Raw genomic sequence first — 23,517 nt, forward strand, 5'->3', positions numbered from 1 at the left:
GTAATTAACATTACATATCTCTTGTCGTGGAATTAACACAACATTATGCATACTTTTGACAATAAATAAAATAAGAATTTGTTCTTACTTGCTTGCCTGGGTAAATAAAGGTTAAATAAATGTAAAAAAAAAAATAGATTTTCTTTTTAAACCGATACCAATAATTTCCGATATTACATTTTAATGCCAATATCGGCCGATAATATCGGACATCCCTAATATAATGTACAATCCGCCTCCACCCCCCCCTTCAGAGGTCGGCGACATCGACTACGAGGTGCAGCGACACAACGCCCCGGGCTTCATCGGCTGTATCTCCGGGGTGAGGTACAACGTCTACGCCCCCCTGAAGGCCTTCTTCAGGCCCAACGAGACGGACCCCCCCGTGACCACGCAGGGCTACGTCTCCGAGTCCATCTGCGGGGCCTTCACTCCCGTCCTGGGCTACGTCCCGTGGGAGGCGGACCCCTGGTTCACCGGCATAGGTGAGACGACGTGTCCCATAGACATATATATATATATATAAAGGCTAGATGACTCACCCGTGCTACTGGCCAATGGAGACCGCCGTTGCCACGTGGCGGCCATCTTGCCACAGGCAGCACGCCCACTCATAACATGAATGTCTATGGTGCTATGTATATTGAAATAAATAACCATAGCTTGCTCAATTTTCAACCGATTTTCAAACGGTTTGGTTTGTTATAAACGTCAGAGATGTAGTTATCATACTGCATACTTATAATGGACTTTCACATGAAAATGATTTCAACATGTCCAAGCATCCTACGTTAATAACGTTTGTAATAAACCAAACCGTTTGAAAATTTAGCAAGCTATGGCTATGGCTGCCTGTGACAAGATGGCCGCTGGTGAACTACGCTGGAGACTCCGCCTTGCACCATCTAGTTATATATATATCTACGACGTGTCCCACGATGCACTGTGATGCGGTGACGATGCTATTTTGAGTTTGTCGTACTTCTTCTGTTTCCAGAATATTTCTATATCCACGATGACCTGGGATTGTTCTGGATAACAGGTACGACGTCTTTGTTGTCCTTTTATATTTCTGCACCAATTTCAAACCTTTCAACCCTTAATCCCGAAAGGCAACTGAGGTTTTCCTCATTTACAGAGTGTACATACAAAGAAAAGCATATACAATCACACGGCATATAAAATCATAACAATAAGAGGCAAAGAGATTGATTGATTGAAAATGTTATTAACAGCATGGGTACAGTATACAGTACAGCTCAATACACACAATTGTTAAGGGGATGCAGACCAGAGAAAGACTTTCGTCTTGTTTACATCAGGGTCCCCCATTTTCAATGCATAACACATCAATCAAGAGCAAGGATAACAAATCAATTGAAACACGTACAACTTGATTGACAAAGATTGTCAATCAAAGGTTTTAAACTCTGCAACAGAGGGGAGAATCTCAAGCTCTAAGACTGTTAGAGTTTATTCCATGAGCTAGAGGGGCATCATAGCCCTGTTCAGAGCAAACTCTGGAGACCTTAAGGACCAGCCAGTCACTAGAACGGGTTCCATAGGTTTAAGTTTAAGTTAATTTGGATCCCCATTAGCTGTTACAAATGGCAACAGCTACTCTTCCTGGGGTCCAAACATTCCATTCCAATAATGATGTAGTATCATTTGAATGACTCCTTCATGGAGCTCAGAATGATGGTGCTGGACACTTCAACTGCAATGAAGACAGTAGTGTCGAAACGTTAGTCTGTTTGCACAACGCTGTGAATGAACCAGTGTGTGTGCTCCAGCCTCGTCTGTCCTCTGGGAAGTGTGCTGAGAACCCTCCATCTCCTCCGTCTCCACCATCGCCTCCGTCTCCTCTGTCTCATCTGTCGCCTCCGTCTCCTCTGTCTCATCTGTCTCCTCCGTCTCCTCCGTCTCCTCTGTCTCCTCTGTCTCCTCTGTCTCCTCTGTCTCCGATTCAGTTGCATTTAGTTGGAGGACGAGCAGAGAACTCTGTTTCACCTCTAGATTCAGTTTCAAGCTTTTCCACTTTCATCTCCCCCTCTCTCCCTCTCTCTCTCTCTCTCTCTGTCTGTCACCGTCTCTCTCTCCCTCCCTCTCCTCTCTCTCTCTCTCTCTCTCTCTTTCTCTCCCCCTCTCTCTCTCTCTCTCTCTCTCTCTCTCTCTCTCTCTCTCTCTCTCTCTCTCTCTCTCTCTCTCTCTCTCTCCTCTCTCTCTCTCTCTGTCACCGTCCATCACGGAGGGCTGAGTGTTTGCTGGAGCCTCTGAAAGCCTCGTCACATGTTGACATAAACAAGTGTGCAGCCTGTTTCCAGAGCCTTGAAGGGCATGATTTGTCAGGAAGATAAGGCCGTCTGTTCCTCACAATATCTGTTTCATATCAGAGATGTTGTGCCTGCTGCCCCATCAAGACAAACCACAGCAAATTCGATTATGATTTATTGTCATCATGCAGCACAAGATGTTTGGCATCCAACCAGAGTGCAAATGTAACAGTAAAGTGCTACAGTAATATACAATGTACAGGTGATTAAACTGGGTATAACATATATCAATTAGTACTACTGAGTAATGGAGCTAATCAGATGTACATACAGAGTTGTAGTATTAATAATATGTACAGTGATACAGGTATAAAGACACTATGGTAGTAAGCAAGTCATACTGGCCAGCAAGAGGTACGGTATAGTATCTACATATATGTACAGATATGTACAGATATATATATAGTATCTACGTACAGACATATACAGATATATATATATAGTTTCTACAGATATGTACAGATATAGACATAGTATCTACAGACATGTACAGCTATATAGTATAGCATCTACAGATATGCACAGATATAGATACAGTATAGTATCTACAGATATAGATATAGTATTTACAGATATGTAAAGATATCTATATAGTATCTACATATATGTACAGATATAGATATAGTATCTACAGATATGTACAGATATAGTATCTACAGATATGTACAGATATAGATATACTATCTACACATAGTACAGATATAAATATAGTATCTACACATATGTAAAGATATAGTATCTATCTACACATAGTACATATATAGATATAGTATGAATGTATGAATGAATGAATGAATGAATGAATGAATGAATGAATGAATGAATGAATGAATGAATGAATGAAGATTGCAGAATGGGTACAATACAGTACGGCTCAATACACACAATTGTTAAGGGGATGCAGACCAGAGAAAGATGTTTGTCTTGTTTACATCAGGGTCCCCCATTTTCAATTCATAGTGACATTTATGACATACACAACATACATGACATCATGCCATTTATGGCATAGGGACATACATGACATACAGGTATATAGTACTGTTACATTTGTGACATATGCGATATATGCAAAATATGTATCTACAGGTACTGTATGTACAGATATAGATATAGTATCTACGATCTACACATAGTACAGATATAGATATAGTATCTACTATCTACACATAGTACAGATATAGATATAGTATCTACTATCTACACATAGTACAGATATAGATATAGTGCGCTACTGCAGTTTGCCTTTGTACAGCAGCGTGGATTTCTACCAAACATCAGTGTTCGGTATGAAGTTCTTCCCCCGTTTTTAATCTTCCCGGTCGCCTCGTCACCGGAGGGGAGAGATGGAGCGATGGGGGGGGGGGGCGGTGAGCGGTGTTGCATTACGGTCCCTCGGGGAAGAGGTGACGGGCCAGGAGGATTAGAGTCTGACCTCTATCCCCCCCCTCCGTCTCAGAACCACCGTAGATCAGCTATGTTTAGGCGGCGCGCGGTCGCCGTCCTATTCATCACCGATAAACCGCGTCGGCTTAATAGATCATTCGGCCGCCGGGCGGTATTATGGTAATACGCGGAACATCAGCCCGTGTGATTAGTGTGCGCCGTCCCGGCGTCCCCCCCGACAGTAACGGCCGCCTCCCGGTTACCACCAGACACCCCTGGCTTTGGCGGACGGTGCGAAACGGGGCAATTAGTTGGAAAGCGAACGCATTGCGCGGCGGATGAATCATTTAAATGGATATTATTTTCACCGGATCCCAGTTAATAATAGCTCCAGGACAAGGCAATCAATTCAAACGTCTCCTCGCGGTCCTCCTTCAGATTGGTTTTGTCGGAGCGCTAAGTGAGGTCGCGGGTGTTAATCTGACCGGTGTTCCTTTTTCCTTGGCCGGTGCGGTGGCACAGTGGTTAGCACCGCTGCCTCACACAGCAAGAAGGTCCTGGGTTCGAACCCCAGGAGTGGAGGCCTTTCTGTGTGGAGTTTGCATGTTCTCTCCTCCGTGTTTGCGTGGGTTTCCTCCGGGTACTCAGGTTTCCTCCCCCACCATAAAGACATGCATGGTAGGCAGGACTACAGACGAAAACGAGCTCATCAGCTAATTCTGGCACATTTACATTGATGTGGAAACTGAAGATGTTGATTGATGTGCACTAGTGTCCCTGGGATCAATAAAGGAATATCTTATCTTAAAACCAATTTGTATCTATATCCTGAGTCAATATGACTAGAGTAACCAAGTGGAATCTGGGATCACAGGCGGCTGCAGTAACCAGCTGAGCTAAAGGGTCAGACCCGTTAGCAGGTGCTGGTTGACTGTAGTTTACACTAACCGGCTGAGCTAAAGGGTCAGACCCGTTAGCAGGTGCTGGTTGACTGTAGTTTACACTAACCAGCTGAGCTGAAGGGTCAGACCCGTTAGCAGGTGCTGGTCGACGGTAGTTTACACTAACCGGCTGAGCTAAAGGGTCAGACCCGTTAGCAGGTGCTGGTTGACTGTAGTTTACACTAACCAGCTGAGCTAAAGGGTCAGACCCGTTAGCAGGTGCTGGTCGACTGTAGTTTACACTAACCGGCTGAGCTAAAGGGTCAGACCTGTTAGCAGGTGCAGGCTGACTGTAGTTTACACTAACCGGCTGAGCTAAAGGGTCAGACCTGTTAGCAGGTGCTGGTTGACTGTAGTTTACACTAACCGGCTGAGCTAAAGGGTCAGACCCGTTAGCAGGTGCTGGTTGACTGTAGTTTACACTAACCAGCTGAGCTAAAGGGTCAGACCCGTTAGCAGGTGCTGGTCGACTGTAGTTTACACTAACCGGCTGAGCTAAAGGGTCAGACCTGTTAGCAGGTGCAGGCTGACTGTAGTTTACACTAACCGGCTGAGCTAAAGGGTCAGACCCGTTAGCAGGTGCTGGTTGACTGTAGTTTACACTAACCAGCTGAGCTAAAGCGTCAGACCTGTTAGCAGGTGCTGGTTGACTGTAGTTTACACTAACCAGCTGAGCTAAAGCGTCAGACCTGTTAGCAGGTGCTGGTTGACTGTAGTTTACACTAACCAACTGAGCTAAAGCGTCAGACCCGTTAGCAGGTGCTGGTTGACTGTAGTTTACACTAACCAGCTGAGCTAAAGGCTCAGACCTGTTAGCAGGTGCTGGTTGACTGTAGTTTACACTAACCAACTGAGCTAAAGGGTCAGACCCGTTAGCAGGTGCTGGTTGACTGTAGTTTACACTAACCAGCTGAGCTGAAGGGTCAGACCCGTTAGCAGATGCTGGTCGACTGTAGTTTACACTAACCAACTGAGCTAAAGGGTCAGACCCGTTAGCAGGTGCTGGTCGACTGTAGTTTACACTAACCAGCTGAGCTAAAGGGTCAGACCCGTTAGCAGGTGCTGGTCGACTGTAGTTTACACTAACCGGCTGAGCTAAAGGGTCAGACCCGTTAGCAGGTGCTGGTCGACTGTAGTTTACACTAACCGGCTGAGCTAAAGGGACAGACCTGTTAGCAGGTGCTGGTTGACTGTAGTTTACACTAACCAGCTGAGCTAAAGGGTCAGACCCGTTAGCAGGTGCTGGTTGACTGTAGTTTACACTAACCAGCTGAGCTAGAGGGACAGACCCGTTAGCAGGTGCTGGTCGACTGTAGTTTACACTAACCAGCTGAGCTGAAGGGTCAGACCCGTTAGCAGGTGCTGGTCGACTGTAGTTTACACTAACCAGCTGAGCTAAAGGGTCAGACCTGTTAGCAGGTGCTGGTCGACTGTAGTTTACACTAACCAGCTGAGCTAAAGGGTCTGACCTGTTAGCAGGTGCTGGTTGACTGTAGTTTACACTAACCGGCTGAGCTGAAGGGTCTGACCTGTTAGCAGGTGCTGGTCGACTGTAGTTTACACTAACCAGCTGAGCTGAAGGGTCAGACCTGTTATCAGGTGCTGGTCGACTGTAGTTTACACTAACCGGCTGAGCTGAAGGGTCTGACCTGTTAGCAGGTGCTGGTCGACTGTAGTTTACACTAACCAGCTGAGCTGAAGGGTCAGACCCGTTATCAGGTGCTGGTCGACTGTAGTTTACACTAACCGGCTGAGCTAAAGGGTCAGACCTGTTAGCAGGTGCTGGTCGACTGTAGTTTACACTAACCGGCTGAGCTGAAGGGTCTGACCTGTTAGCAGGTGCTGGTCGACTGTAGTTTACACTAACCAGCTGAGCTGAAGGGTCAGACCCGTTATCAGGTGCTGGTCGACTGTAGTTTACACTAACCAGCTGAGCTAAAGGGTCAGACCCGTTAGCAGGTGCTGGTCGACTGTAGTTTACACTAACCGGCTGAGCTGAAGGGTCTGACCCGTTAGCAGGTGCTGGTCGACTGTAGTTTACACTAACCAGCTGAGCTAAAGGGTCAGACCCGTTAGCAGGTGCTGGTCGACTGTAGTTTACACTAACCGGCTGAGCTAAAGGGTCAGACCCGTTAGCAGGTGCAGGTTGACTGTAGTTTACACTAACCGGCTGAGCTAAAGGGACAGACCCGTTAGCAGGTGCTGGTCGACTGTAGTTTACACTAACCAGCTGAGCTGAAGCGTCAGACCTGTTAGCAGGTGCAGGCTGACTGTAGTTTACACTAACCAGCTGAGCTAAAGGGTCAGAGGTTAGCAGGTGCTGGTCGACTGTAGTTTACACTAACCAGCTGAGCTAAAGGGACAGACCCGTTAGCAGGTGCTGGTTGACTGTAGTTTACACTAACCAGCTGAGCTAAAGGGACAGACCCGTTAGCAGGTGCTGGTTGACTGTAGTTTACACTAACCAGCTGAGCTAAAGGGACAGACCCGTTAGCAGGTGCAGGTTGACTGTGACCGACTCGTTAGTAGTTTACACTAGTGACTGATATGATACCCGTCACTGTGTCCTTTATGAAAAGGTTGCATGGCCTTCTTTTGGTTGAAAGATGTAACTATCATTGGTATTTGTTCTTATTGGTAAACCTCCCTCTTACATCACAACAGTGTTGGAATGGAATCTTGGAACCTCTTCTACACGTTCAAATGACTGGTTGGTTGGCATTCGAATTCTAAATCAACATTCTAATTCAATTTAAAAAAAAAATTATATATATTTTTTATATATATTTATATATATATATTTATTCATTCTGTTTTAAATCAATGGGGTTTTTCTTCACAGTTGCAGATAAAGATTAGGCTACACACTAATATTATAGTATTAAAACTGATGAGTTATATTCATTAAAGAAATGTGATTTAATAAAAAAAAAAAAACTAATTTAATCAGATTAATCACTTTATTCAAATTGAGGATTTAGTTTGAGGATATTTATAAAAAATTTAAAAAACCTTTATTTTTATTTTTTTTATTATTATTATTAAAAACGAAGGTTCGAATGTCCGTTCGAAAAACCCTGACGAAGTTCGAACCCCAAAAACAGGCTTCGGGGGAAACAGCCCTACTGGTTGGTGGTACACTGTCCCTGGGTAAAAAAAAAAAAAAGTACAAATCTTAATCTTAATCCTTTTCTCTCAAAAAAAAGGTATGCAGTCCTCACAAACTAAAACAAAAAATGTCCACTTTTCTGCCCGCATGTTAAGAGGTTTTATTAATCCTTTTCTCTCTCTCTCTCTCCTCCAGTCGTCGTGGTGCTGGCGCTGCTGCTGCTGTTCGGAGGCCTGTACAGCGTCTACATCTACGTGTACCAGCAGAAGGGCAGCTACCACACCAACGAGCCCAAGCACCTGGACTCGCCCAGCAGTGCCCGGCCGCTCACCGACACCCTGCGCAAGGAGAAGAAGAGGTTTCCTGAGATCGAGGACGAGTGACCGGAGCGACTAGCGTCGTCACGGGAACTCTGGGGGGGGGGGGGGGGGGGGGGGGGGGGGGGGGTTTGAGGGGGGGGCAGGAGGGGGTTACTGACGCTTACAACAACCACAGTTACCCGTTTTACGTTTTTATAATTCCTTCAAACTTTTTTTTCGTTTATTCATTTTCTTACTTCTATTTCTTGAGGTCGTTTGTTAATAACCCTGTGAAGTGGAATCTGATGCCTGGTGTGCTCTACATAGTATTCTGCCCGGGGTTCAAAGGTCAACTCAAGCCCCTGGAAGGGGGGGGGGGGGGGGGGGGGGGGCGAGGAGCCAACAAGTCTCACTCTGTAGCAGCAGGGGTGACTTTTACCTCAGTGCCTCAGCAGAGCTCCATTATGAAACCACAACCACAGATTACACGGGCCTATACTCGTGGTGGTGATCAGAGTGGCGTTGTCATTCGAGACGTTACAATTCACTAGATCTAAAATATCAGAGTGTTTTTCCAGCCTTTTCCTTCGTTTCTCTGGACCGGGTGATTCGAGGCGATTTCAAAATCCCAACCGATATATCTTTACTTTATAGATCAACGCCGTCTCTATATTATACCTTTATGATGACGATCTCTCTCTCTCTCGGGAGGCGTTTTTGCGAGACCGCAGCCCACTTCCTCTCGCCGCTCTGGCACCCAGCGAGCGGGAACAACGCGCGGGAGAGGCGGCGCAACAACCCGGAACTATGAAAAAGAAAACAACAACAACAACAAGCGAAGCTGGTCGTCCATAAAAAAAAGAAATAATAATCTTCTTCCCTTGCTTTTGAAACCGGCTGACGAGAGAATATACCATAAAAGCATGGAGCTTTGAGATGATACATAACTATAAAGATCATGGAAGGTATGAACGCATAATATTTGTTGTATTGCAGGCCGTGACTTTGCATCACCGATACAAAACGTGGTCAAAACACGTAAGCTATCGGTTCAGAAAAATGGCCATAGTTTCAGTTAGATGATAGCCGCCGCCTAACAGTTACAGTTCGTTCAACGCAGGGCTTTAGTGTAACGGAAGAGTGAGAGACGATGAGATCACTCCGGGAGTGAGGCTTTAGTGTAACGAAGAGTGAGAGACGATGAGGTCACTCCGGGAGTGAGGCTTTAGTGTAACGAAGAGTGAGATGATGAGATCGCTCCGGGAGTGAGGCTTTAGTGTAACAGAAGAGTGAGACCAGGACACGAGATCAGACCAGCTGTGTCGGTGATGTTACCTTGGCGATGATGATTCTCAAGGATGAAGACTATACCGGTGATTAACACTAATGAACAAAAACATTAAAAAATAAAAACCACACACAGATAATGTTTGACCCTGAAACAGGGTCAGTCAGGGCTACTCGAGGTCAAAGGTCCTCCTCGTTCGAAAGCTTCCGTCTTTACTTCCAGCCGCTTATATTCTGGACAAGCTCCCGCCAGCGTCGGGGCTACGAGAATCCTGATGGCATCTCTGCGTGACTAAGTGCGTTAAACTGGATCCCGCTTGGAACACTCCTCCCGTCAATCATCTCTCTGGAAATAACTGGCTCCCTGGGACCATGTGGAAAAACACAAAACACAATATACACACATACACACACGCACACACACACGTTGACATGTACAGGGGACCACAACGATGTAAATGCTAATCTTGTACCTTCTCACCGCAGCGCTAAGAGTATTTTTGCATCTGCTGTAGGCGAGTAACTGCACTGTTGTTGTTGCTGCTGCTGCTGTGGCTTCTTTAGCTGCTTTCGACAGAGAGAGAGAGAGGAGAGATAGAGAGAGGAGAGAGAGAGAGAGAGAGAGAGGGAGAGGAGAGATAGAGAGAGGGAGAGAGAGAGAGAGAGAGAGATAGAGAGAGGAGAGAGAGAGAGGGATGGAGAGGAGAGAGACAGAGAGAGAGGGAGAGAGAGAGAAGGAGAGGAGAGAGGAGAGGGAGAGGAGAGAGACAGAGAGAGAGGGGGGGAGAGAGAGAGAGAGAGAGGGAGAGGAGAGAGACAGAGAGAGAGGGAGAGAGAGAGGAGAGAGAAAGGAGAGGAGAGATAGAGATAGAGAGAGGGAGAGAGAGGAAATAGAGCGATATAGAGAGGGAGAGAGGGGAGAGAGAGTGAGGGAGAGAGAGGGAGAGGAGAGAGAGAGGAGAGAGGGGAGAGAGAGTGAGGGAGAGAGAGAGAGGAGAGAGAGAGGAGAGAGCGGAGAGAGGGAGAGGAGAGAGAGGAGAAGAGAGAGGAGAGAGAGAGTGAGAGAGAGAGGAGAAGAGAGAGGAGAGAGAGAGGAGAGAGAGAGTGAGAGAGAGAGGAGAGAGAGAGTGAGAGAGAGATAGATCGAGAGAGAGGAGAGAGAGAGCTCTGACATTCCTCTGCCTGGTCCGAGATGGAGTCTCGCTCTTTCGGGGAAAGCTGAAACTGCATCGCACCCATTCACCGTACGAAGCTTTAGAGCGACCATCACTTCAGCTTCTCGACGCTAAAGAGCACTAATAGTATCTATATATTGTTGGGAAAAAATAAAACGTGTGCAAAACCATTAATGTTTGCTGATTATTAGCCCATCATTAATCTATTGACGCATGATAACTGCACTTTTGCAAATGACATGCAATAACAATAATAATCAGCTTCTTCCAGCGGAGGTCACCGATGACGCTTTTAGTGTCTTGTTTCATTTGCAGGAACGTGCAAAAAAAAACAAGCTTATTTTTTTTTATCTCATACATATGTGTCTACGTGAATATATGAATAAGGTGTGACTTTTTTTCTTTTTATTATTCCTACGGTTTGTATAGAATCGGCGGAGGAGGGGAGCGTTTTGAACGTGACACCCTTCTCGTGACTGTGACGTACAGGCGGACGCCGCGGCAACAAGGCCGCGCGCTCTGTCTCTGTTCTCCGCTTTAGTGTTGGAGGGAACATCCATCATAGCTTTCTAGAATGCTCAGGATTAGGAGAATATATATACGGTATCATGTCTGGCCTGGCAGATAGGACGACGTCATCGTTGATCCTCTGTCGCTGGACAATACCGGGCTGATCTGTTACCATGTGACGCGTTGTATATTAGATGTAAAGAACAAGACAAATCAAACGCAGGGGGTTGCAACTGTATGTAATGAAAATTTATAGATTTGGCCGCTGATGTTTTTTCCAGGCTATATTTTTGAAATTGTGCCGTATAGTCCAGTTTATCGGGAGCCAACGGTGAGCGAAACAAATCAATATGAAGAATAGTTTTGTTTTGTTTCTTTCTTTCTTTCATGTGTCGGATGGACAATAATAACCTCCCACAGAGTTCATATTCAGCCGGTCAACAACTTGGGTCTAATTATGCCTTGAAGCCATTTCAGGAAATAGTCGGCTTATTCATTTTTGAACGGATTACATGTTGCATCACAGCTACGCCCCTCATTAGTTAAAGTGGTGCTGTAAAGTGGTGTTTTATTTGGTTAAAACGTGTTAGAATAATAGCTCTACACTCACGACAGCCATCACTGATATAGAGTGTCTGGTCAGTAACACGGGTCTCTCAGTCCCTCCTGCTCTGCAGTAAACAGCCATCACTGATATAGAGTGTCTGGTCAGTAACATGGGTCTCCCAGTCCCTCCTGCTCTGCAGTAAACAGTCATCACTGATATAGAGTGTCTGGTCAGTAACATGGGTCTCCCAGTCCCTCCTGCTCTGCAGTAAACAGCCATCACTGATATAGAGTGTCTGGTCAGTAACATGGGTCTCCCAGTCCCTCCACTCTGCAGTAAACAGCCATCACTGATATAGAGTGTCTGGTCAGTAACATGGGTCTCCCAGTCCCTCCACTCTGCAGTAAACAGCCATCACTGATATAGAGTGTCTGGTCAGTAACATGGGTCTCCCAGTCCCTCCTCTCTGCAGTAAACAGCCATCACTGTTATAGAGTGTCTGGTCAGTAACATGGGTCTCCCAGTCCCTCCTGCTCTGCAGTAAACAGTCATCACTGATATAGTGTCTGGTCAGTAACATGGGTCTCCCAGTCCCTCCTGCTCTGCAGTAAACAGACATCACTGATATAGAGTGTCTGGTCAGTAACATGGGTCTCCCAGTCCCTCCACTCTGCAGTAAACAGCCATCACTGATATAGAGTGTCTGGTCAGTAACATGGGTCTCCCAGTCCCTCCTGCTCTGCAGTAAACAGACATCACTAATATAGAGTGTCTGGTCAGTAACATGGGTCTCCCAGTCCCTCCACTCTGCAGTAAACAGCCATCACTGATATAGAGTGTCTGGTCAGTAACATGGGTCTCCCAGTCCCTCCACTCTGCAGTAAACAGCCATCACTGATATAGAGTGTCTGGTCAGTAACATGGGTCTCTCAGTCCCTCCACTCTGCAGTAAACAGCCATCACTAATATAGAGTGTCTGGTCAGTAACATGGGTCTCCCAGTCCCTCCACTCTGCAGTAAACAGTCATCACTGATATAGAGTGTCTGGTCAGTAACATGGGTCTCTCAGTCCCTCCACTCTGCAGTAAACAGCCATCACTGATATAGAGTGTCTGGTCAGTAACACTTGTTTTAACAAATAAACACCCCTTTACAGCACCTTTAAGTCCTTGTGTGGTCCCTCGAGCAAGTGTGTGTGTGTGTGTGTGACCGAATGTACAGACGCGTTAGGTTTGTGTCCACAGTTGTGTTTCTTCACCAAGATGGTCGTTGAGTAACGATTCTGATAAATAAAAAAAAATCACAAAGAAAAACCATGTGTGCACCGATGCCAATGTACCAACTCACTTTGTTGTAGTGCACCACCCAGTAGCAGAGAGACGTGAGCTAGAGACACGATAGATCTGTATTAGGGATGTCCGATATTATCGGCCTACCGATATTGGCATTAAAATGTGATATCGCAAATTATCGGTAAAAAATTAAATAATAATCTATATTTTTGCTTTACATTTATTTAACCTTTATTTACCCAGGCAAGCAAGTACGAACAAATTCTGATTTTATTTATTGTCAAAAGTATGCATAATGTTGTGTTAATTCCACAACAAGAGATATGTAATGTTAATTACCTGAAATTATTCCGTTTTTTTGGGGGGGGAAATCCTGCATATATCGGTATTGGTATCAGAAATTAAGAGTTGGACAATATCGGTACATCGGCAGCATCGGTAAAAAAAAGCCAATATCGAACATCCCTAGCGATAGATCTGTATACGTGCCGATTGGCTCAGATAGTAGTGTGTTCAGCCTGACGGTGCCTCTGTAGATCTACTGTACGGGAAGAGGCCAGAGTAAGGAACTAAGCCAGAAGAGGGAGTACGTCTCATATATAGGAGGTCGATCTGGGGCGGGCTGGTTGTACACGAGGGGTTAATCCTCTCTCCACCCCACCAGGCCGGATCTGATTGGAACAGGCGCCAGAAAAGTGACAGAAGATGTTTGTTTAATCGCACTTTCGAGTTTTCTGTGTCTTCCCCCGGTGCGCTTGGTTCTGTGTTTTTGTAAATACTCTTACTGTAAATGATCATTACTATGTACAAAGTCAAGGCAAAACCAAACTGTCACTTCAATAAAAAGAAGCTTGAAGGAATCATCGGGGCAGCTGTGTTTTCTTTTTCTTGTACAGAATCAACCCCCTTTGAGGAGTTTTAATTCAGATATTGGTTGAAGAGTTAGTCGATGGTGGAAAAGTGTTTGTGTGGGACGTTGGTTCCACCACCGTGGAACCAGGACAGAGAGTAGCCTCAATGACCCCCCAGGAGCCTGAAGAGGAGTGGGAAGACGCAGAGTGTAGGGGTCTTGAGGAGTCTTGAGGGGACCTGAGGGGTCTTGGGGGGTCTAGAGGGGTCTTGAGGAGTCTTGAGGGTCTTAAGGGGTATTAAGGGGTCCTGCGGGGTCTTAAGGGGTCTTGAGGGTCTTAAGGGGTCCTGAGGGGTCTTAAGGGGTCCTGAGGGGTCTTAAGGGGTCTTAAGGGGTCCTGAGGGGTCTTAAGGGGTCTTGAGGGTCTTAAGGGGTATTAAGGGGTCCTGAGGGGTCTTAAGGGGTCCTGAGGGGTCTTAAGGGGTACTGAGGGGTCTTAAGGGGTATTAAGGGGTCCTGAGGGGTCTTGATGGGGCTTAAGGGGTCCTGATTGGTATTGAGGGGTCCTAAGGGGTCTTGAGGGATCTTAAGGGGACCTGAGGGGTCTTAAGGGGTCTTGAGGGATCTTAAGGGGACCTGAGGGGTCTTAAGGGGTCTTAAGGGGTCCTGAGGGGTCTTAAGGCGTCCTGGTGGGTCTTGAGGGGTTCTGAGGGGTCTTAAGGGGTCTAGAGGGGTATTGAGGTGTCTTGAGCGGTCTAGAGGGTGTGTATCACCATTAGAATGTATGATAATACACCTCAATGGGTGATCATTTACACTGACATTTACATTTAGCTGAACGCTTTTATCCGAAGCCACAAAGCAAAGTTCTGTACAACAAGTCAGCAGGAAGGAAGGGTACAACTCTAAAGCAGCTAAGGGTCAGTAAGATTGTTCGTCAAACAGTGTCAAACTTGAGTGCTAAACTCTTGAGTGCATAGTAGTATAGACATATTTATTAGCGCAGTAGGTAGTAATATAGGCAAGGTAGATTCCTTAGTAGCAAAGTACATAATAGTAATAGACAGTACGAAGGTTAGTATTTTTTTTTTTTTTTTCAGATATTGATTGAAGAAGTATGTTTTTTTGTCGATGGTGGAAAATTGGCAGGTTTCAGCTGACCTGACTGGTGGGAGGTTCGTTCCAGCATTGTGGAGCGAGGACCCAGAATAGCCTGCTTCTCTTTGATGAACCCCCAGGAGCTCGGAGAGGAGTGGGTCTGAGGCGGCCAGAAGATGCAGAGCGGAGGGGTCTCGAGGGCGTGTAGTTAGAGACCATTGTCAGCCGTATAAATGGTAAATGGTGCATTTATATAACAGCTTTTACCCAAAGCGCTTTACAATTTCTTCCTCACATTCACCCGTTCACTCACACACTCACACACCGACGGCGGAGGCGACCATGCGAGGTGCCGACCTGCTCATCGGGAGCAATTCGTTTCAAACCTTTATTTATTCTCGAAAAGACAATTAGGTCACCCTAATTTTCAATGTCGTCGAGACTTTACGGACATTTCAATGCATACATTTTTACAATATAATAATAATAATAAATATTAATAACTATCTATATAGCACTTTTCACACATGGACTGCAGTCCAGAGTGCCCCCACAGCTATTAGTATAAAATGAACATAGGCATAACATTTGCACACAATTGACAGAATAAAAAAACAATGCATAAATTGCAGACATAAGAATAGGTATAAAAGACAATAAAAGTAGTGCAATGTAAACGTGCATACATAAGAAAGGCATGTGAACCCCCCCGGAACAGCCAGTCCCCCAAACACCCCACACATCAATCCCCACCACATCCCCATCCAAGACACCCCCCCCTCCTATAAAGAGCAGTTAGGGGTTAAGTGTGTTGCTCATGGACACTTCGACACGCTGCCCGGGAGGAGCGGGCATCGAACCGGGAACCTTCCGATTACCAGACGACCAGCCTCTACCTCCTCTCCTCCACCGTCGCCCCCTCACGTGGCACACAAACACAAGAGAGACGTGTCGTAATGTATAAAGTTAAAGATTTATTTTATAGGCATACACTGTACATAACAGTAACTTCCATTTTTGTTTCACTCATCTCATGTTCAGAAAGATCTCACGTCGACGTGGGCCATGACGTCTGGAATAAGGTTAAACAAGGCGATTAGAAGTCCTGGATACAGTAACACAAAAAAAACAACACAAACGTATCAGATAATGAATGTTTTACATTCATAAACGGGGTACTTTTTAAACGATTTGGTCAAATAATCTCCCCCCCCTCGTAACTTTACAACGGTTACCCATATAATACAGTCTTGGCTTTTTTTTTTTTTTTTTTTTTTACACGTAACACGTCCGTACTGTAATATGTTTCTTCTTCGCGGAAATCATTTGGCACTTGCAAAAAAAAACGTTTCAAGGAAGACTATTAGTGCGTTTATTAGATATTCGTTAATATAGAGAGTATAGTTTCTTTCAAATCGGAGGACTGTTTTGAGAAGATGGGCGTAAACTCACGGACGGCAGGATCCCACGGGGTACGAGGGCGTTGCCCTTCGAGTGTCGGAGGCCCCGGTCGAGCGCGTGAAATGAAAAGGAGGAGAGAGATCTGTCCGCCACCATTTATATCCGTTTACATTCATTACAGTCAGTCGGTTTCCTCATCATCCGGTTTGCCTATTGTTGCGGAACATTGATATTCATTGATATACTAATATAAACGCACGGTAACCATGACGACATGGCGTCGACGCTAACGGTCCACTATATCCACGTGTCGTCCCGCCGTTTCACATCCGAGAATCCAAGATCAGAAAACCGATAACGACCTGTTATTTCATTGTTTGATTACAAATAAAAAATCTGAAAACCAATAACGACCTGTTATTTCATTGTTCGTTTACAAATCTGAAATCTTAAAACCAATAACGACTTTTTTTTCGTTGTTTTTCGTTTGTTCTGAAGGATCAATAGGCGGCCGTTGATTTGTGGGAACATTTTATATTTCTTATTAATATATATCTCAACAGTAGTCAATAGTACTGAAAAGAAACAAGACGTTTGACACTGAAATGAAATCTGTCGTTCCGTTAAAGGGGCGGGAGCTAAAACGACGGCATCCAATCAAAACGAACGACGAGTCAAATGATTGGAATGAGTGAGCTGTGTATCAAACCCTCTAGTGCAGTGGTTCTCAAACTACGGGTCGCGACCCAAAGTGGGGTCGTGGGTAGGTGACTGTTTTTTTTTTTTATGTTCTGGCAACATATTTTGGCAAAATATGCCTCGTTTTATAAATGTGTATTGATAACATAGTGCTGTGATCGAGTTCAACAACGTGTGCTTTTATTTTGATATTCCTTAATTCCACATTGAAATTACGCGATACATTAAGTGTGGGGTCGCCACAAAAGAAATCCTAAATAAAATGGGGTCGTGGTATAAAAAAACGTTGAGAACCCCTGCAGTCTAGTGACACGCTCGTTTGTTATGCGCATAACAGTTGTGCGTGAACACAAAGGCCTGCTGCTAATACGCCTTTGGTCCTTTAGAAGTAGAACATGAGAAAACAGGATATTTTGTGTGACTGGGAGAGAAACGGAGAGCAACTTGACTCTGCTATCTGCCATGAGGATGTCGATACTGCATTCTGTATGCTGTCACAGCCTGCGCCCTGATAAATGATTAGACCAGTGTTTGTGAAGTGTTGGTGTCGTGAGTTATTGATCGCTTTAAGCAACTCGTGTGTGGTCTGTTGTCTCCAGGTATGTCATGCTTTTGGGTCCTACAATAAAATGCGCGTATTGTTCTAGTTTGTTCACAATTTATATTGTGCCTATATTTATGGCTTTCTACTATTACCCTGCCCATACCTGTACCCCCCCCCCCCCCCCCCACCTCCCCCATGCTGCTATGACGCCCCAATTTCCCCAAAGGAGATCAATAAAGGAATATCTTATCTTATCTCATCTTACTGTGTCAGTAACGGGGCAAAGGCATAGCGGGGATCCACTTGGGAGAAGTGACCTGCTCACAGACAGACGCACGTGGGGAGAAAAGTCTAACTTTAACTAACTTCATGGTCACAACAAATCAGGTACGTAAAAATTACACAATCGAAGAGACGACAAAATATCCAACGAACAATGAAATAACAGGTCGATTTTGGATTCTAAATCGGATATGAAACAATCGAATGGCACGCGGATAGTTCACACACACACACACGCACACGCACACGCACACACACACACACACACACGCACACACACACACACAGCTTTTGCAGTGGAATACTGAAGTCTAGGACCTGTGGCTAGCACCGGTTGAGCTAATAACAACAACAACAACAAGAAGGCTCCTTTTGAGGGACGGTTAAGTGCGGAGCGTCACGCTTTAAAACCGAAGCTAACGATGCTAACGTGTTTTTTTTATGGTTTTTATGGTTTTGCTTAATCCGAGAGACAACACATGCACTGTTATTTCACTGTCACCATTAGGTACGATGTAAAAGCTTGCGTTTACGTACTTGGAGCGGGGGAGGGGAGGGGGGGGTGAAAGGCTACGTCTACGAGCGCGGTAACGGAGCCGCGGAGAGAGCGGCGCGCGATGAGTAGCTATAGCCTCATAATGAAAGAGACGCGATGCGCTGTAAGTGCTATATTGAATAAATAATAATAGGTATTTGTCGCAAAATTCTAAATCGCTTGTTTAGTTTCTTAAGCTCGTCGTGGCGGGTGGGTGGGAGAGGCGTTGTAGCGAGATAGGGAATAGTGTCTCCGAAGGAGGCCTTACAGATGTCTCTGCAGAGCGGGAAAGAGCGCCCCCTGCTGGCGGGTCGAGGCGCTACACGTGTCAGCAAAATAGGGCGGAGTCGGTGACCGTTCGTAGAGACACTCATCGACGCGGTTGACGCGGTTCGCTCTCGTGCCCCGCCACGCTGAATGCGGTCGATAGCCTTGATGTAAGACACTGCGGGACGGGGGGGGGGGGGGGGGGTGAGAAGTGTTGTGGCGGGTGGCAGAGGAGGTCAGGAGGAGGTCAGGAGGAGGTCAGGAGGGGGTCGTTGAATCGCAGCAGGTGCGGCAGCTAAGTCACGTCGGCCTCCCTCTCTATCCCCACGTACTTCAAGGCGTCGGCCTGGCTGTATCTGTGGGAGGAGGAAGAGGAGGAGGAGGAGGAGGAGGAGGAGGAGGAGGAAGAGGAGGAAGAGAAGAGTGGGATCAGCGCTGGGCGTGTCGGGTTCATGTTTGCGTAGCTCCAGAGTCACATGACACATGTCTCAATAGCCCGCTGCACTTCCGCGCTACATTGAGCTCACGGAGGAGAGAGCGGGGGGAGAAAATGAATGAATGTGGATGACAGCCTTGACATTAAGTGGTTGTAGCTACGGCTGTGGGGGCGCTGGAGACACGATCCAATAGACTTTTATGCGCCTGAGTCTCCTGAACACGGCACGACCGATCCCAAGTCGATCGGCACTTTCTCGGCCGAGCTATAGTCGCTTTTTCGCACCTACTCCCGAACTACGCATGATGCGCAGATTGATGAACCTAGACTCTGCGGGCAATCTGCGCATGCGTAGGTGTGAATTTAGGTGCGGAAAAGTGACTATAGCTCGGCAGAGAAAGTACCAATCGACTTGGGATGAGTCTCTCCGTGTTCAGGAGACGCAGGCGTATATAAAACTCTATTGGATCATGTCTCCCGCACCCCCACAGCTGTAGCTACAACCACTTAATGTCAAGGCTCTCATCCACATTCATTAATTTTCTCCCCCTGCTCTCTCTGCCATGATTTCAGAATCCCGGAAGTGTTGCGGTGGTCTATGGGCTTCCACAGACGCACGGTGGAACAACACCCCCGGACCTGAGCCCTCCATGAAGAAAGGATAAAAATAACTTTAAGGAACATACTGTACCAACATTTTGGGAAATTAGCGTACCGTCTTCTCCAGAGAGAGAGAGAAGAAGATAGATACCAGTTTCCTCTCTGTGCGTTCAGTAGAACGCTATCTGGCTGCACGTTAGCCTAGCTTAGCACAATTAATGGAAGCGGACAGTGCCGGTTAGCCTAGGCATTGTCCAACTAACACCTCTCCCGAAGGCTAACCGACACTGTCCACTTCCATTCATTGTGCTAAGCTAGAAAGTAGAAACTCTTTCAGCTGAGTAACAATGTTCATCTAACACAGTGGTTCCCAAACCCCTTGTGGTGCGCGAGCTACCTCTAGGTGGTGCGTGACATGAAAAGGCTAATGGCGTTATTTTACTAATAAATATATAACTAATATACATTATTTCAAATGGGGATTTTCACTGTGTAAATCATGAAATTCAAGAAACGTTTTTAATAAAAAACGTACGTTTTAATAATAATAATAATAAACAATGTCTCGGGCGAGGTGCGCTTCGTCTGTGCTGATGCGCTCCACTCTGCCTGGAGTCTGTCTCCTCAGGTCTCCTATATGCGGGCTTAACAGCGGGCCGATGACAGTAGCGAGCGCGAGCCAGTGCGCGAGCCAGTGCATTAATAACTTCCTGCCAAAAGCGCGGGACCAGCGCGGGATTGTGGCACTTACAACATGCAGAGCTGGCTAAAAACAGGGAAACTGTCAGGTGAATCTAAAGTCAATAAAAGTTATGAAAGAGGACAGGAGGATTTGGAGGCGAGAGAAGCGGAGAGCAGCGTTAAGGGAGTGGAGACAGATGATGACAGCTGGAGCACAGACACAACACGCCCTCCACCAAGAAAACAGGGTAATAATGACAACGATGTGTGTTCTATAATTATGATATGTGTGTAGTGTTCTGATAACGACTATTGGTGAAGCGATGTCGAGATTCATTTGGTTTGGCAGCGAGAGCTAGATTTGCGAGAAGCATGCAGCCGCAGAGCAGACAGTTGTGCGCGCACAGTGCAATACTCCAATTCAGCCATTGGCAATTCTGCTGAGCTTCCCCAGACCGGGATGAGAGCGCCGCTGGCTCTGTGGCTCTGCAGTTGCATACTATTGGTATGTGCTTCGTTGGGACTGGGAGGCGGAGATATAATAGTCATCACGCAATTTTTATATTTCACGATAATGTTGCCGTCTCTCTGCCAAATTTCTCAGTTATTCGCTTGATATAATTAATACAAATGTCCAATATAACGGAATTCGTTAGCTCATAAAAATGTGATTATAACACACTGTTGTTTATTAATGTCGGCTGACCGCCCACAGACACCTATTTGATTTAAAGTCAGCAGCAGCACGGAGTCTCTGGCTTATTTATTTATTATTTTTTATGTTTGCATTGGGGGGTGCGCGAGCTAGGTCGGCAGGTGACAGGGGGTGCGCGGCCAAAAAAGTTTGGGAACCGCTGATCTAACAGTGTTGAAAGTTGGGTGCTGCAGTGTTGAGTGAATATAGTAGTAGAGATAGAAGTATAGTAGGAAGAGTGCATGATGGTAGAAGACAGTAAGAAGGTTAGCGGGTTTAACCCTTCTGCCTTGTTAGGTAACTGACAGAGTTGTCACCTTAGTGCATGAAAAGATTGCATCACGTTCAAGGTCATAAAAAACTTAATTTGTAATATTTCGTTCCAATTCTTTTTTTTATGAATACCACTATGAACCTAACTCAACATATCTATCAAAGATTCCAAAGATTTCCTAATTGTAACCCCTTATATTCCCGTTTGTGTTAGGGTTAGGGTTAGGGTTGGGGTTGGGGCTAGGGTTAGGGTTAGGGGTTAGGGTAACCCTAACCCCTAATGGCATGAAATAAACCACTAGGGTGGTCAAATGGGTAACTTTTCTGTTAGAGATTTTCAAAATACAATCTTTTCAAATTATGTAAATATATATGAAAAATAAGTAAACGGACCAAATTTCATGACACAATCATCAACACAGCCACCGTTGTACACACACACACACACACACACACACACACACACACACACACACACACACACACACACACACACACACACACACACACACACACACACACACACACACACACACACACAAAAAGGCTAAATACACAAAATCATTGCTAAGAAGGCAGAATGGTAAAAAAAAAAGAAAAAATTGTATTTCAGATATTTTAAAGGAGTAATCAGTAATAAGTAACTCATTACACTTCCTGAGTAACTTGCCCAAGACTGATCCTACCTGTAGTCGAAGAACAGCTCCTCTCCCTGCAGAATGGCCCGCTTGGCAAAGATCCCGATGCGGTGGTCTCCGTTCACCATCACCACTACGAGCAGCGCAAGGTCACAGCAAGGTCACCGAGAGGTCACCGAGAGGTCACCGGAAGACACGGACACAAGCAGAATCACAATCACAATCAGAAAGGTCTTCATTGCCAAGTAGTTTTTCCACAAACAAGGCATTTTATTTGGTTGTTTTTGGTGCGACATTGACGGACAGACAATTATGGTAGATTAAAAATAAAAAAGTGGAATAAAATAAAATGGAATATAAACTAAATTAACATAGAAGAAAAATAGAATAGAATATAATTATACAATTAAAATGTGCACGATGTGGTCAAGTATATACATTAGAATAAAAAATAACAATAGTGTTGAATATTTACAGGGTGGGATATTTAGCAGGGCTGTGCAATTGAGCAGTAATGTGCAAATGTATGCAAGAAGTATGAACAGTGAAGAATGAACAAGTAGTCCATGTTTCAGTTGACGCAGTAGTTATGTCATAAACACTCTGTGATTAAGTGTCAAAGTGTGATCTTACCTTTTGCGTAACAGTTAGGATTCACCGAATGATTCGCAAACCGGATTTTGTTCCCTTTTCTCGTGGCGTCTACGACAAAGTCTGTAGAGAGACAGAGTGGTCACTGAGCCGAGGTTATTATAGTTCACTAAAACTAAACTACAACTAGGTGTTAGAAAACATTTCAGTTAAGTGAAATAAAAATAAAACTAGACTAGAATGATGTTGTGTACGTACAGTCTTTAATTTTAGTCTGTGTCAATTTGGTCCGATTTGTGAACACAGCAGGCATGAGGAGGGACTGGTGCATAATGTTTAGTGAGACCAGGAAGTCTACATGTCAACTGCCTTCACAAAGTGATGTGTTTGTATTAAACAATAACTTCTGAACTTCTTAAATGTTGCCCTTGACAAATACCCCTTATCTATCTATCTATCCATCCATCCATCCATCCATCCATCCATCCATCCATCCATCCATCCATCCATCCATCCATCCATCCATCCATCCATCCATCCAACCATCCATCCATCCATCTCCCCACTGTATGTATATTTCTCTCCCACCAACCCCCCCCCCCCCCCCCGTCCTAATAGACAGTCTCCTCCCCACCGTATGTATATTCTCTCCCCACCGTATGTATATTTCTCTCCCACTGACCCACCCCCTCCTAATGTACAGTCTCCTCCCCACCGTATGTATATATTCTGTCAGGATCTATGGGTAACAGTACTGTATATTTGCATATCGTATATGTCACAAATGTAACAGTACCTGTATGTCATGTATGTCCCTATGCCATAAATGTCATGATGTCATGTATGTTGTGTATGTCATAAATGTCACTATGAATTGAAAATGGGGGGGACCCTGATGTAAACAAGACGAAAGTATTTCTCTGGTCTGCATCCCCTTAACAATTGTGTGTATTGAGCTGTACTGTACTGTACCCATTCTGCAATCTGTTAAATAAAGTTTTCATTCATTCATTCATTCATTCATTCATTCATTCATTCATTCATTCATT

At 45.3% G+C, this 23,517-nt stretch overlaps 2 protein-coding genes across 2 annotated transcripts in view; one reads left to right on the top strand and one right to left on the bottom strand.

The window, feature by feature from the left end:
* cntnap1 (contactin associated protein 1) overlaps nucleotides 1–8,152 on the top strand; it is a gene marked incomplete at both ends in the record, with an annotated part of 51,248 nt that extends 43,096 nt beyond the window's left edge. The window contains 3 exons of the mRNA XM_084328347.1: nucleotides 255–485; nucleotides 998–1,042; nucleotides 7,965–8,152. Coding sequence (XP_084184473.1) covers nucleotides 255–485; nucleotides 998–1,042; nucleotides 7,965–8,152 — 464 coding nt within the window. The remainder of the gene's footprint in view (nucleotides 1–254; nucleotides 486–997; nucleotides 1,043–7,964) is intronic.
* Nucleotides 8,153–17,682: 9,530 nt separating this feature from the next.
* ezh1 (enhancer of zeste 1 polycomb repressive complex 2 subunit) overlaps nucleotides 17,683–23,517 on the bottom strand; it is a 112,315-nt gene continuing 106,480 nt past the window's right edge. Inside the window, 3 exon segments of the mRNA XM_084328348.1 lie at nucleotides 17,683–18,911; nucleotides 21,926–22,010; nucleotides 22,511–22,591. Of these exon segments, the coding sequence (XP_084184474.1) occupies nucleotides 18,851–18,911; nucleotides 21,926–22,010; nucleotides 22,511–22,591 (227 nt within the window). The 3' untranslated portion in view covers nucleotides 17,683–18,850.

The sequence above is a fragment of the Notolepis coatsorum genome, assembly GCF_963971535.1.
Source record: "Notolepis coatsorum genome assembly, chromosome: 14".
In the NCBI taxonomy this organism is placed as follows: domain Eukaryota; kingdom Metazoa; phylum Chordata; class Actinopteri; order Aulopiformes; family Paralepididae; genus Notolepis; species Notolepis coatsorum.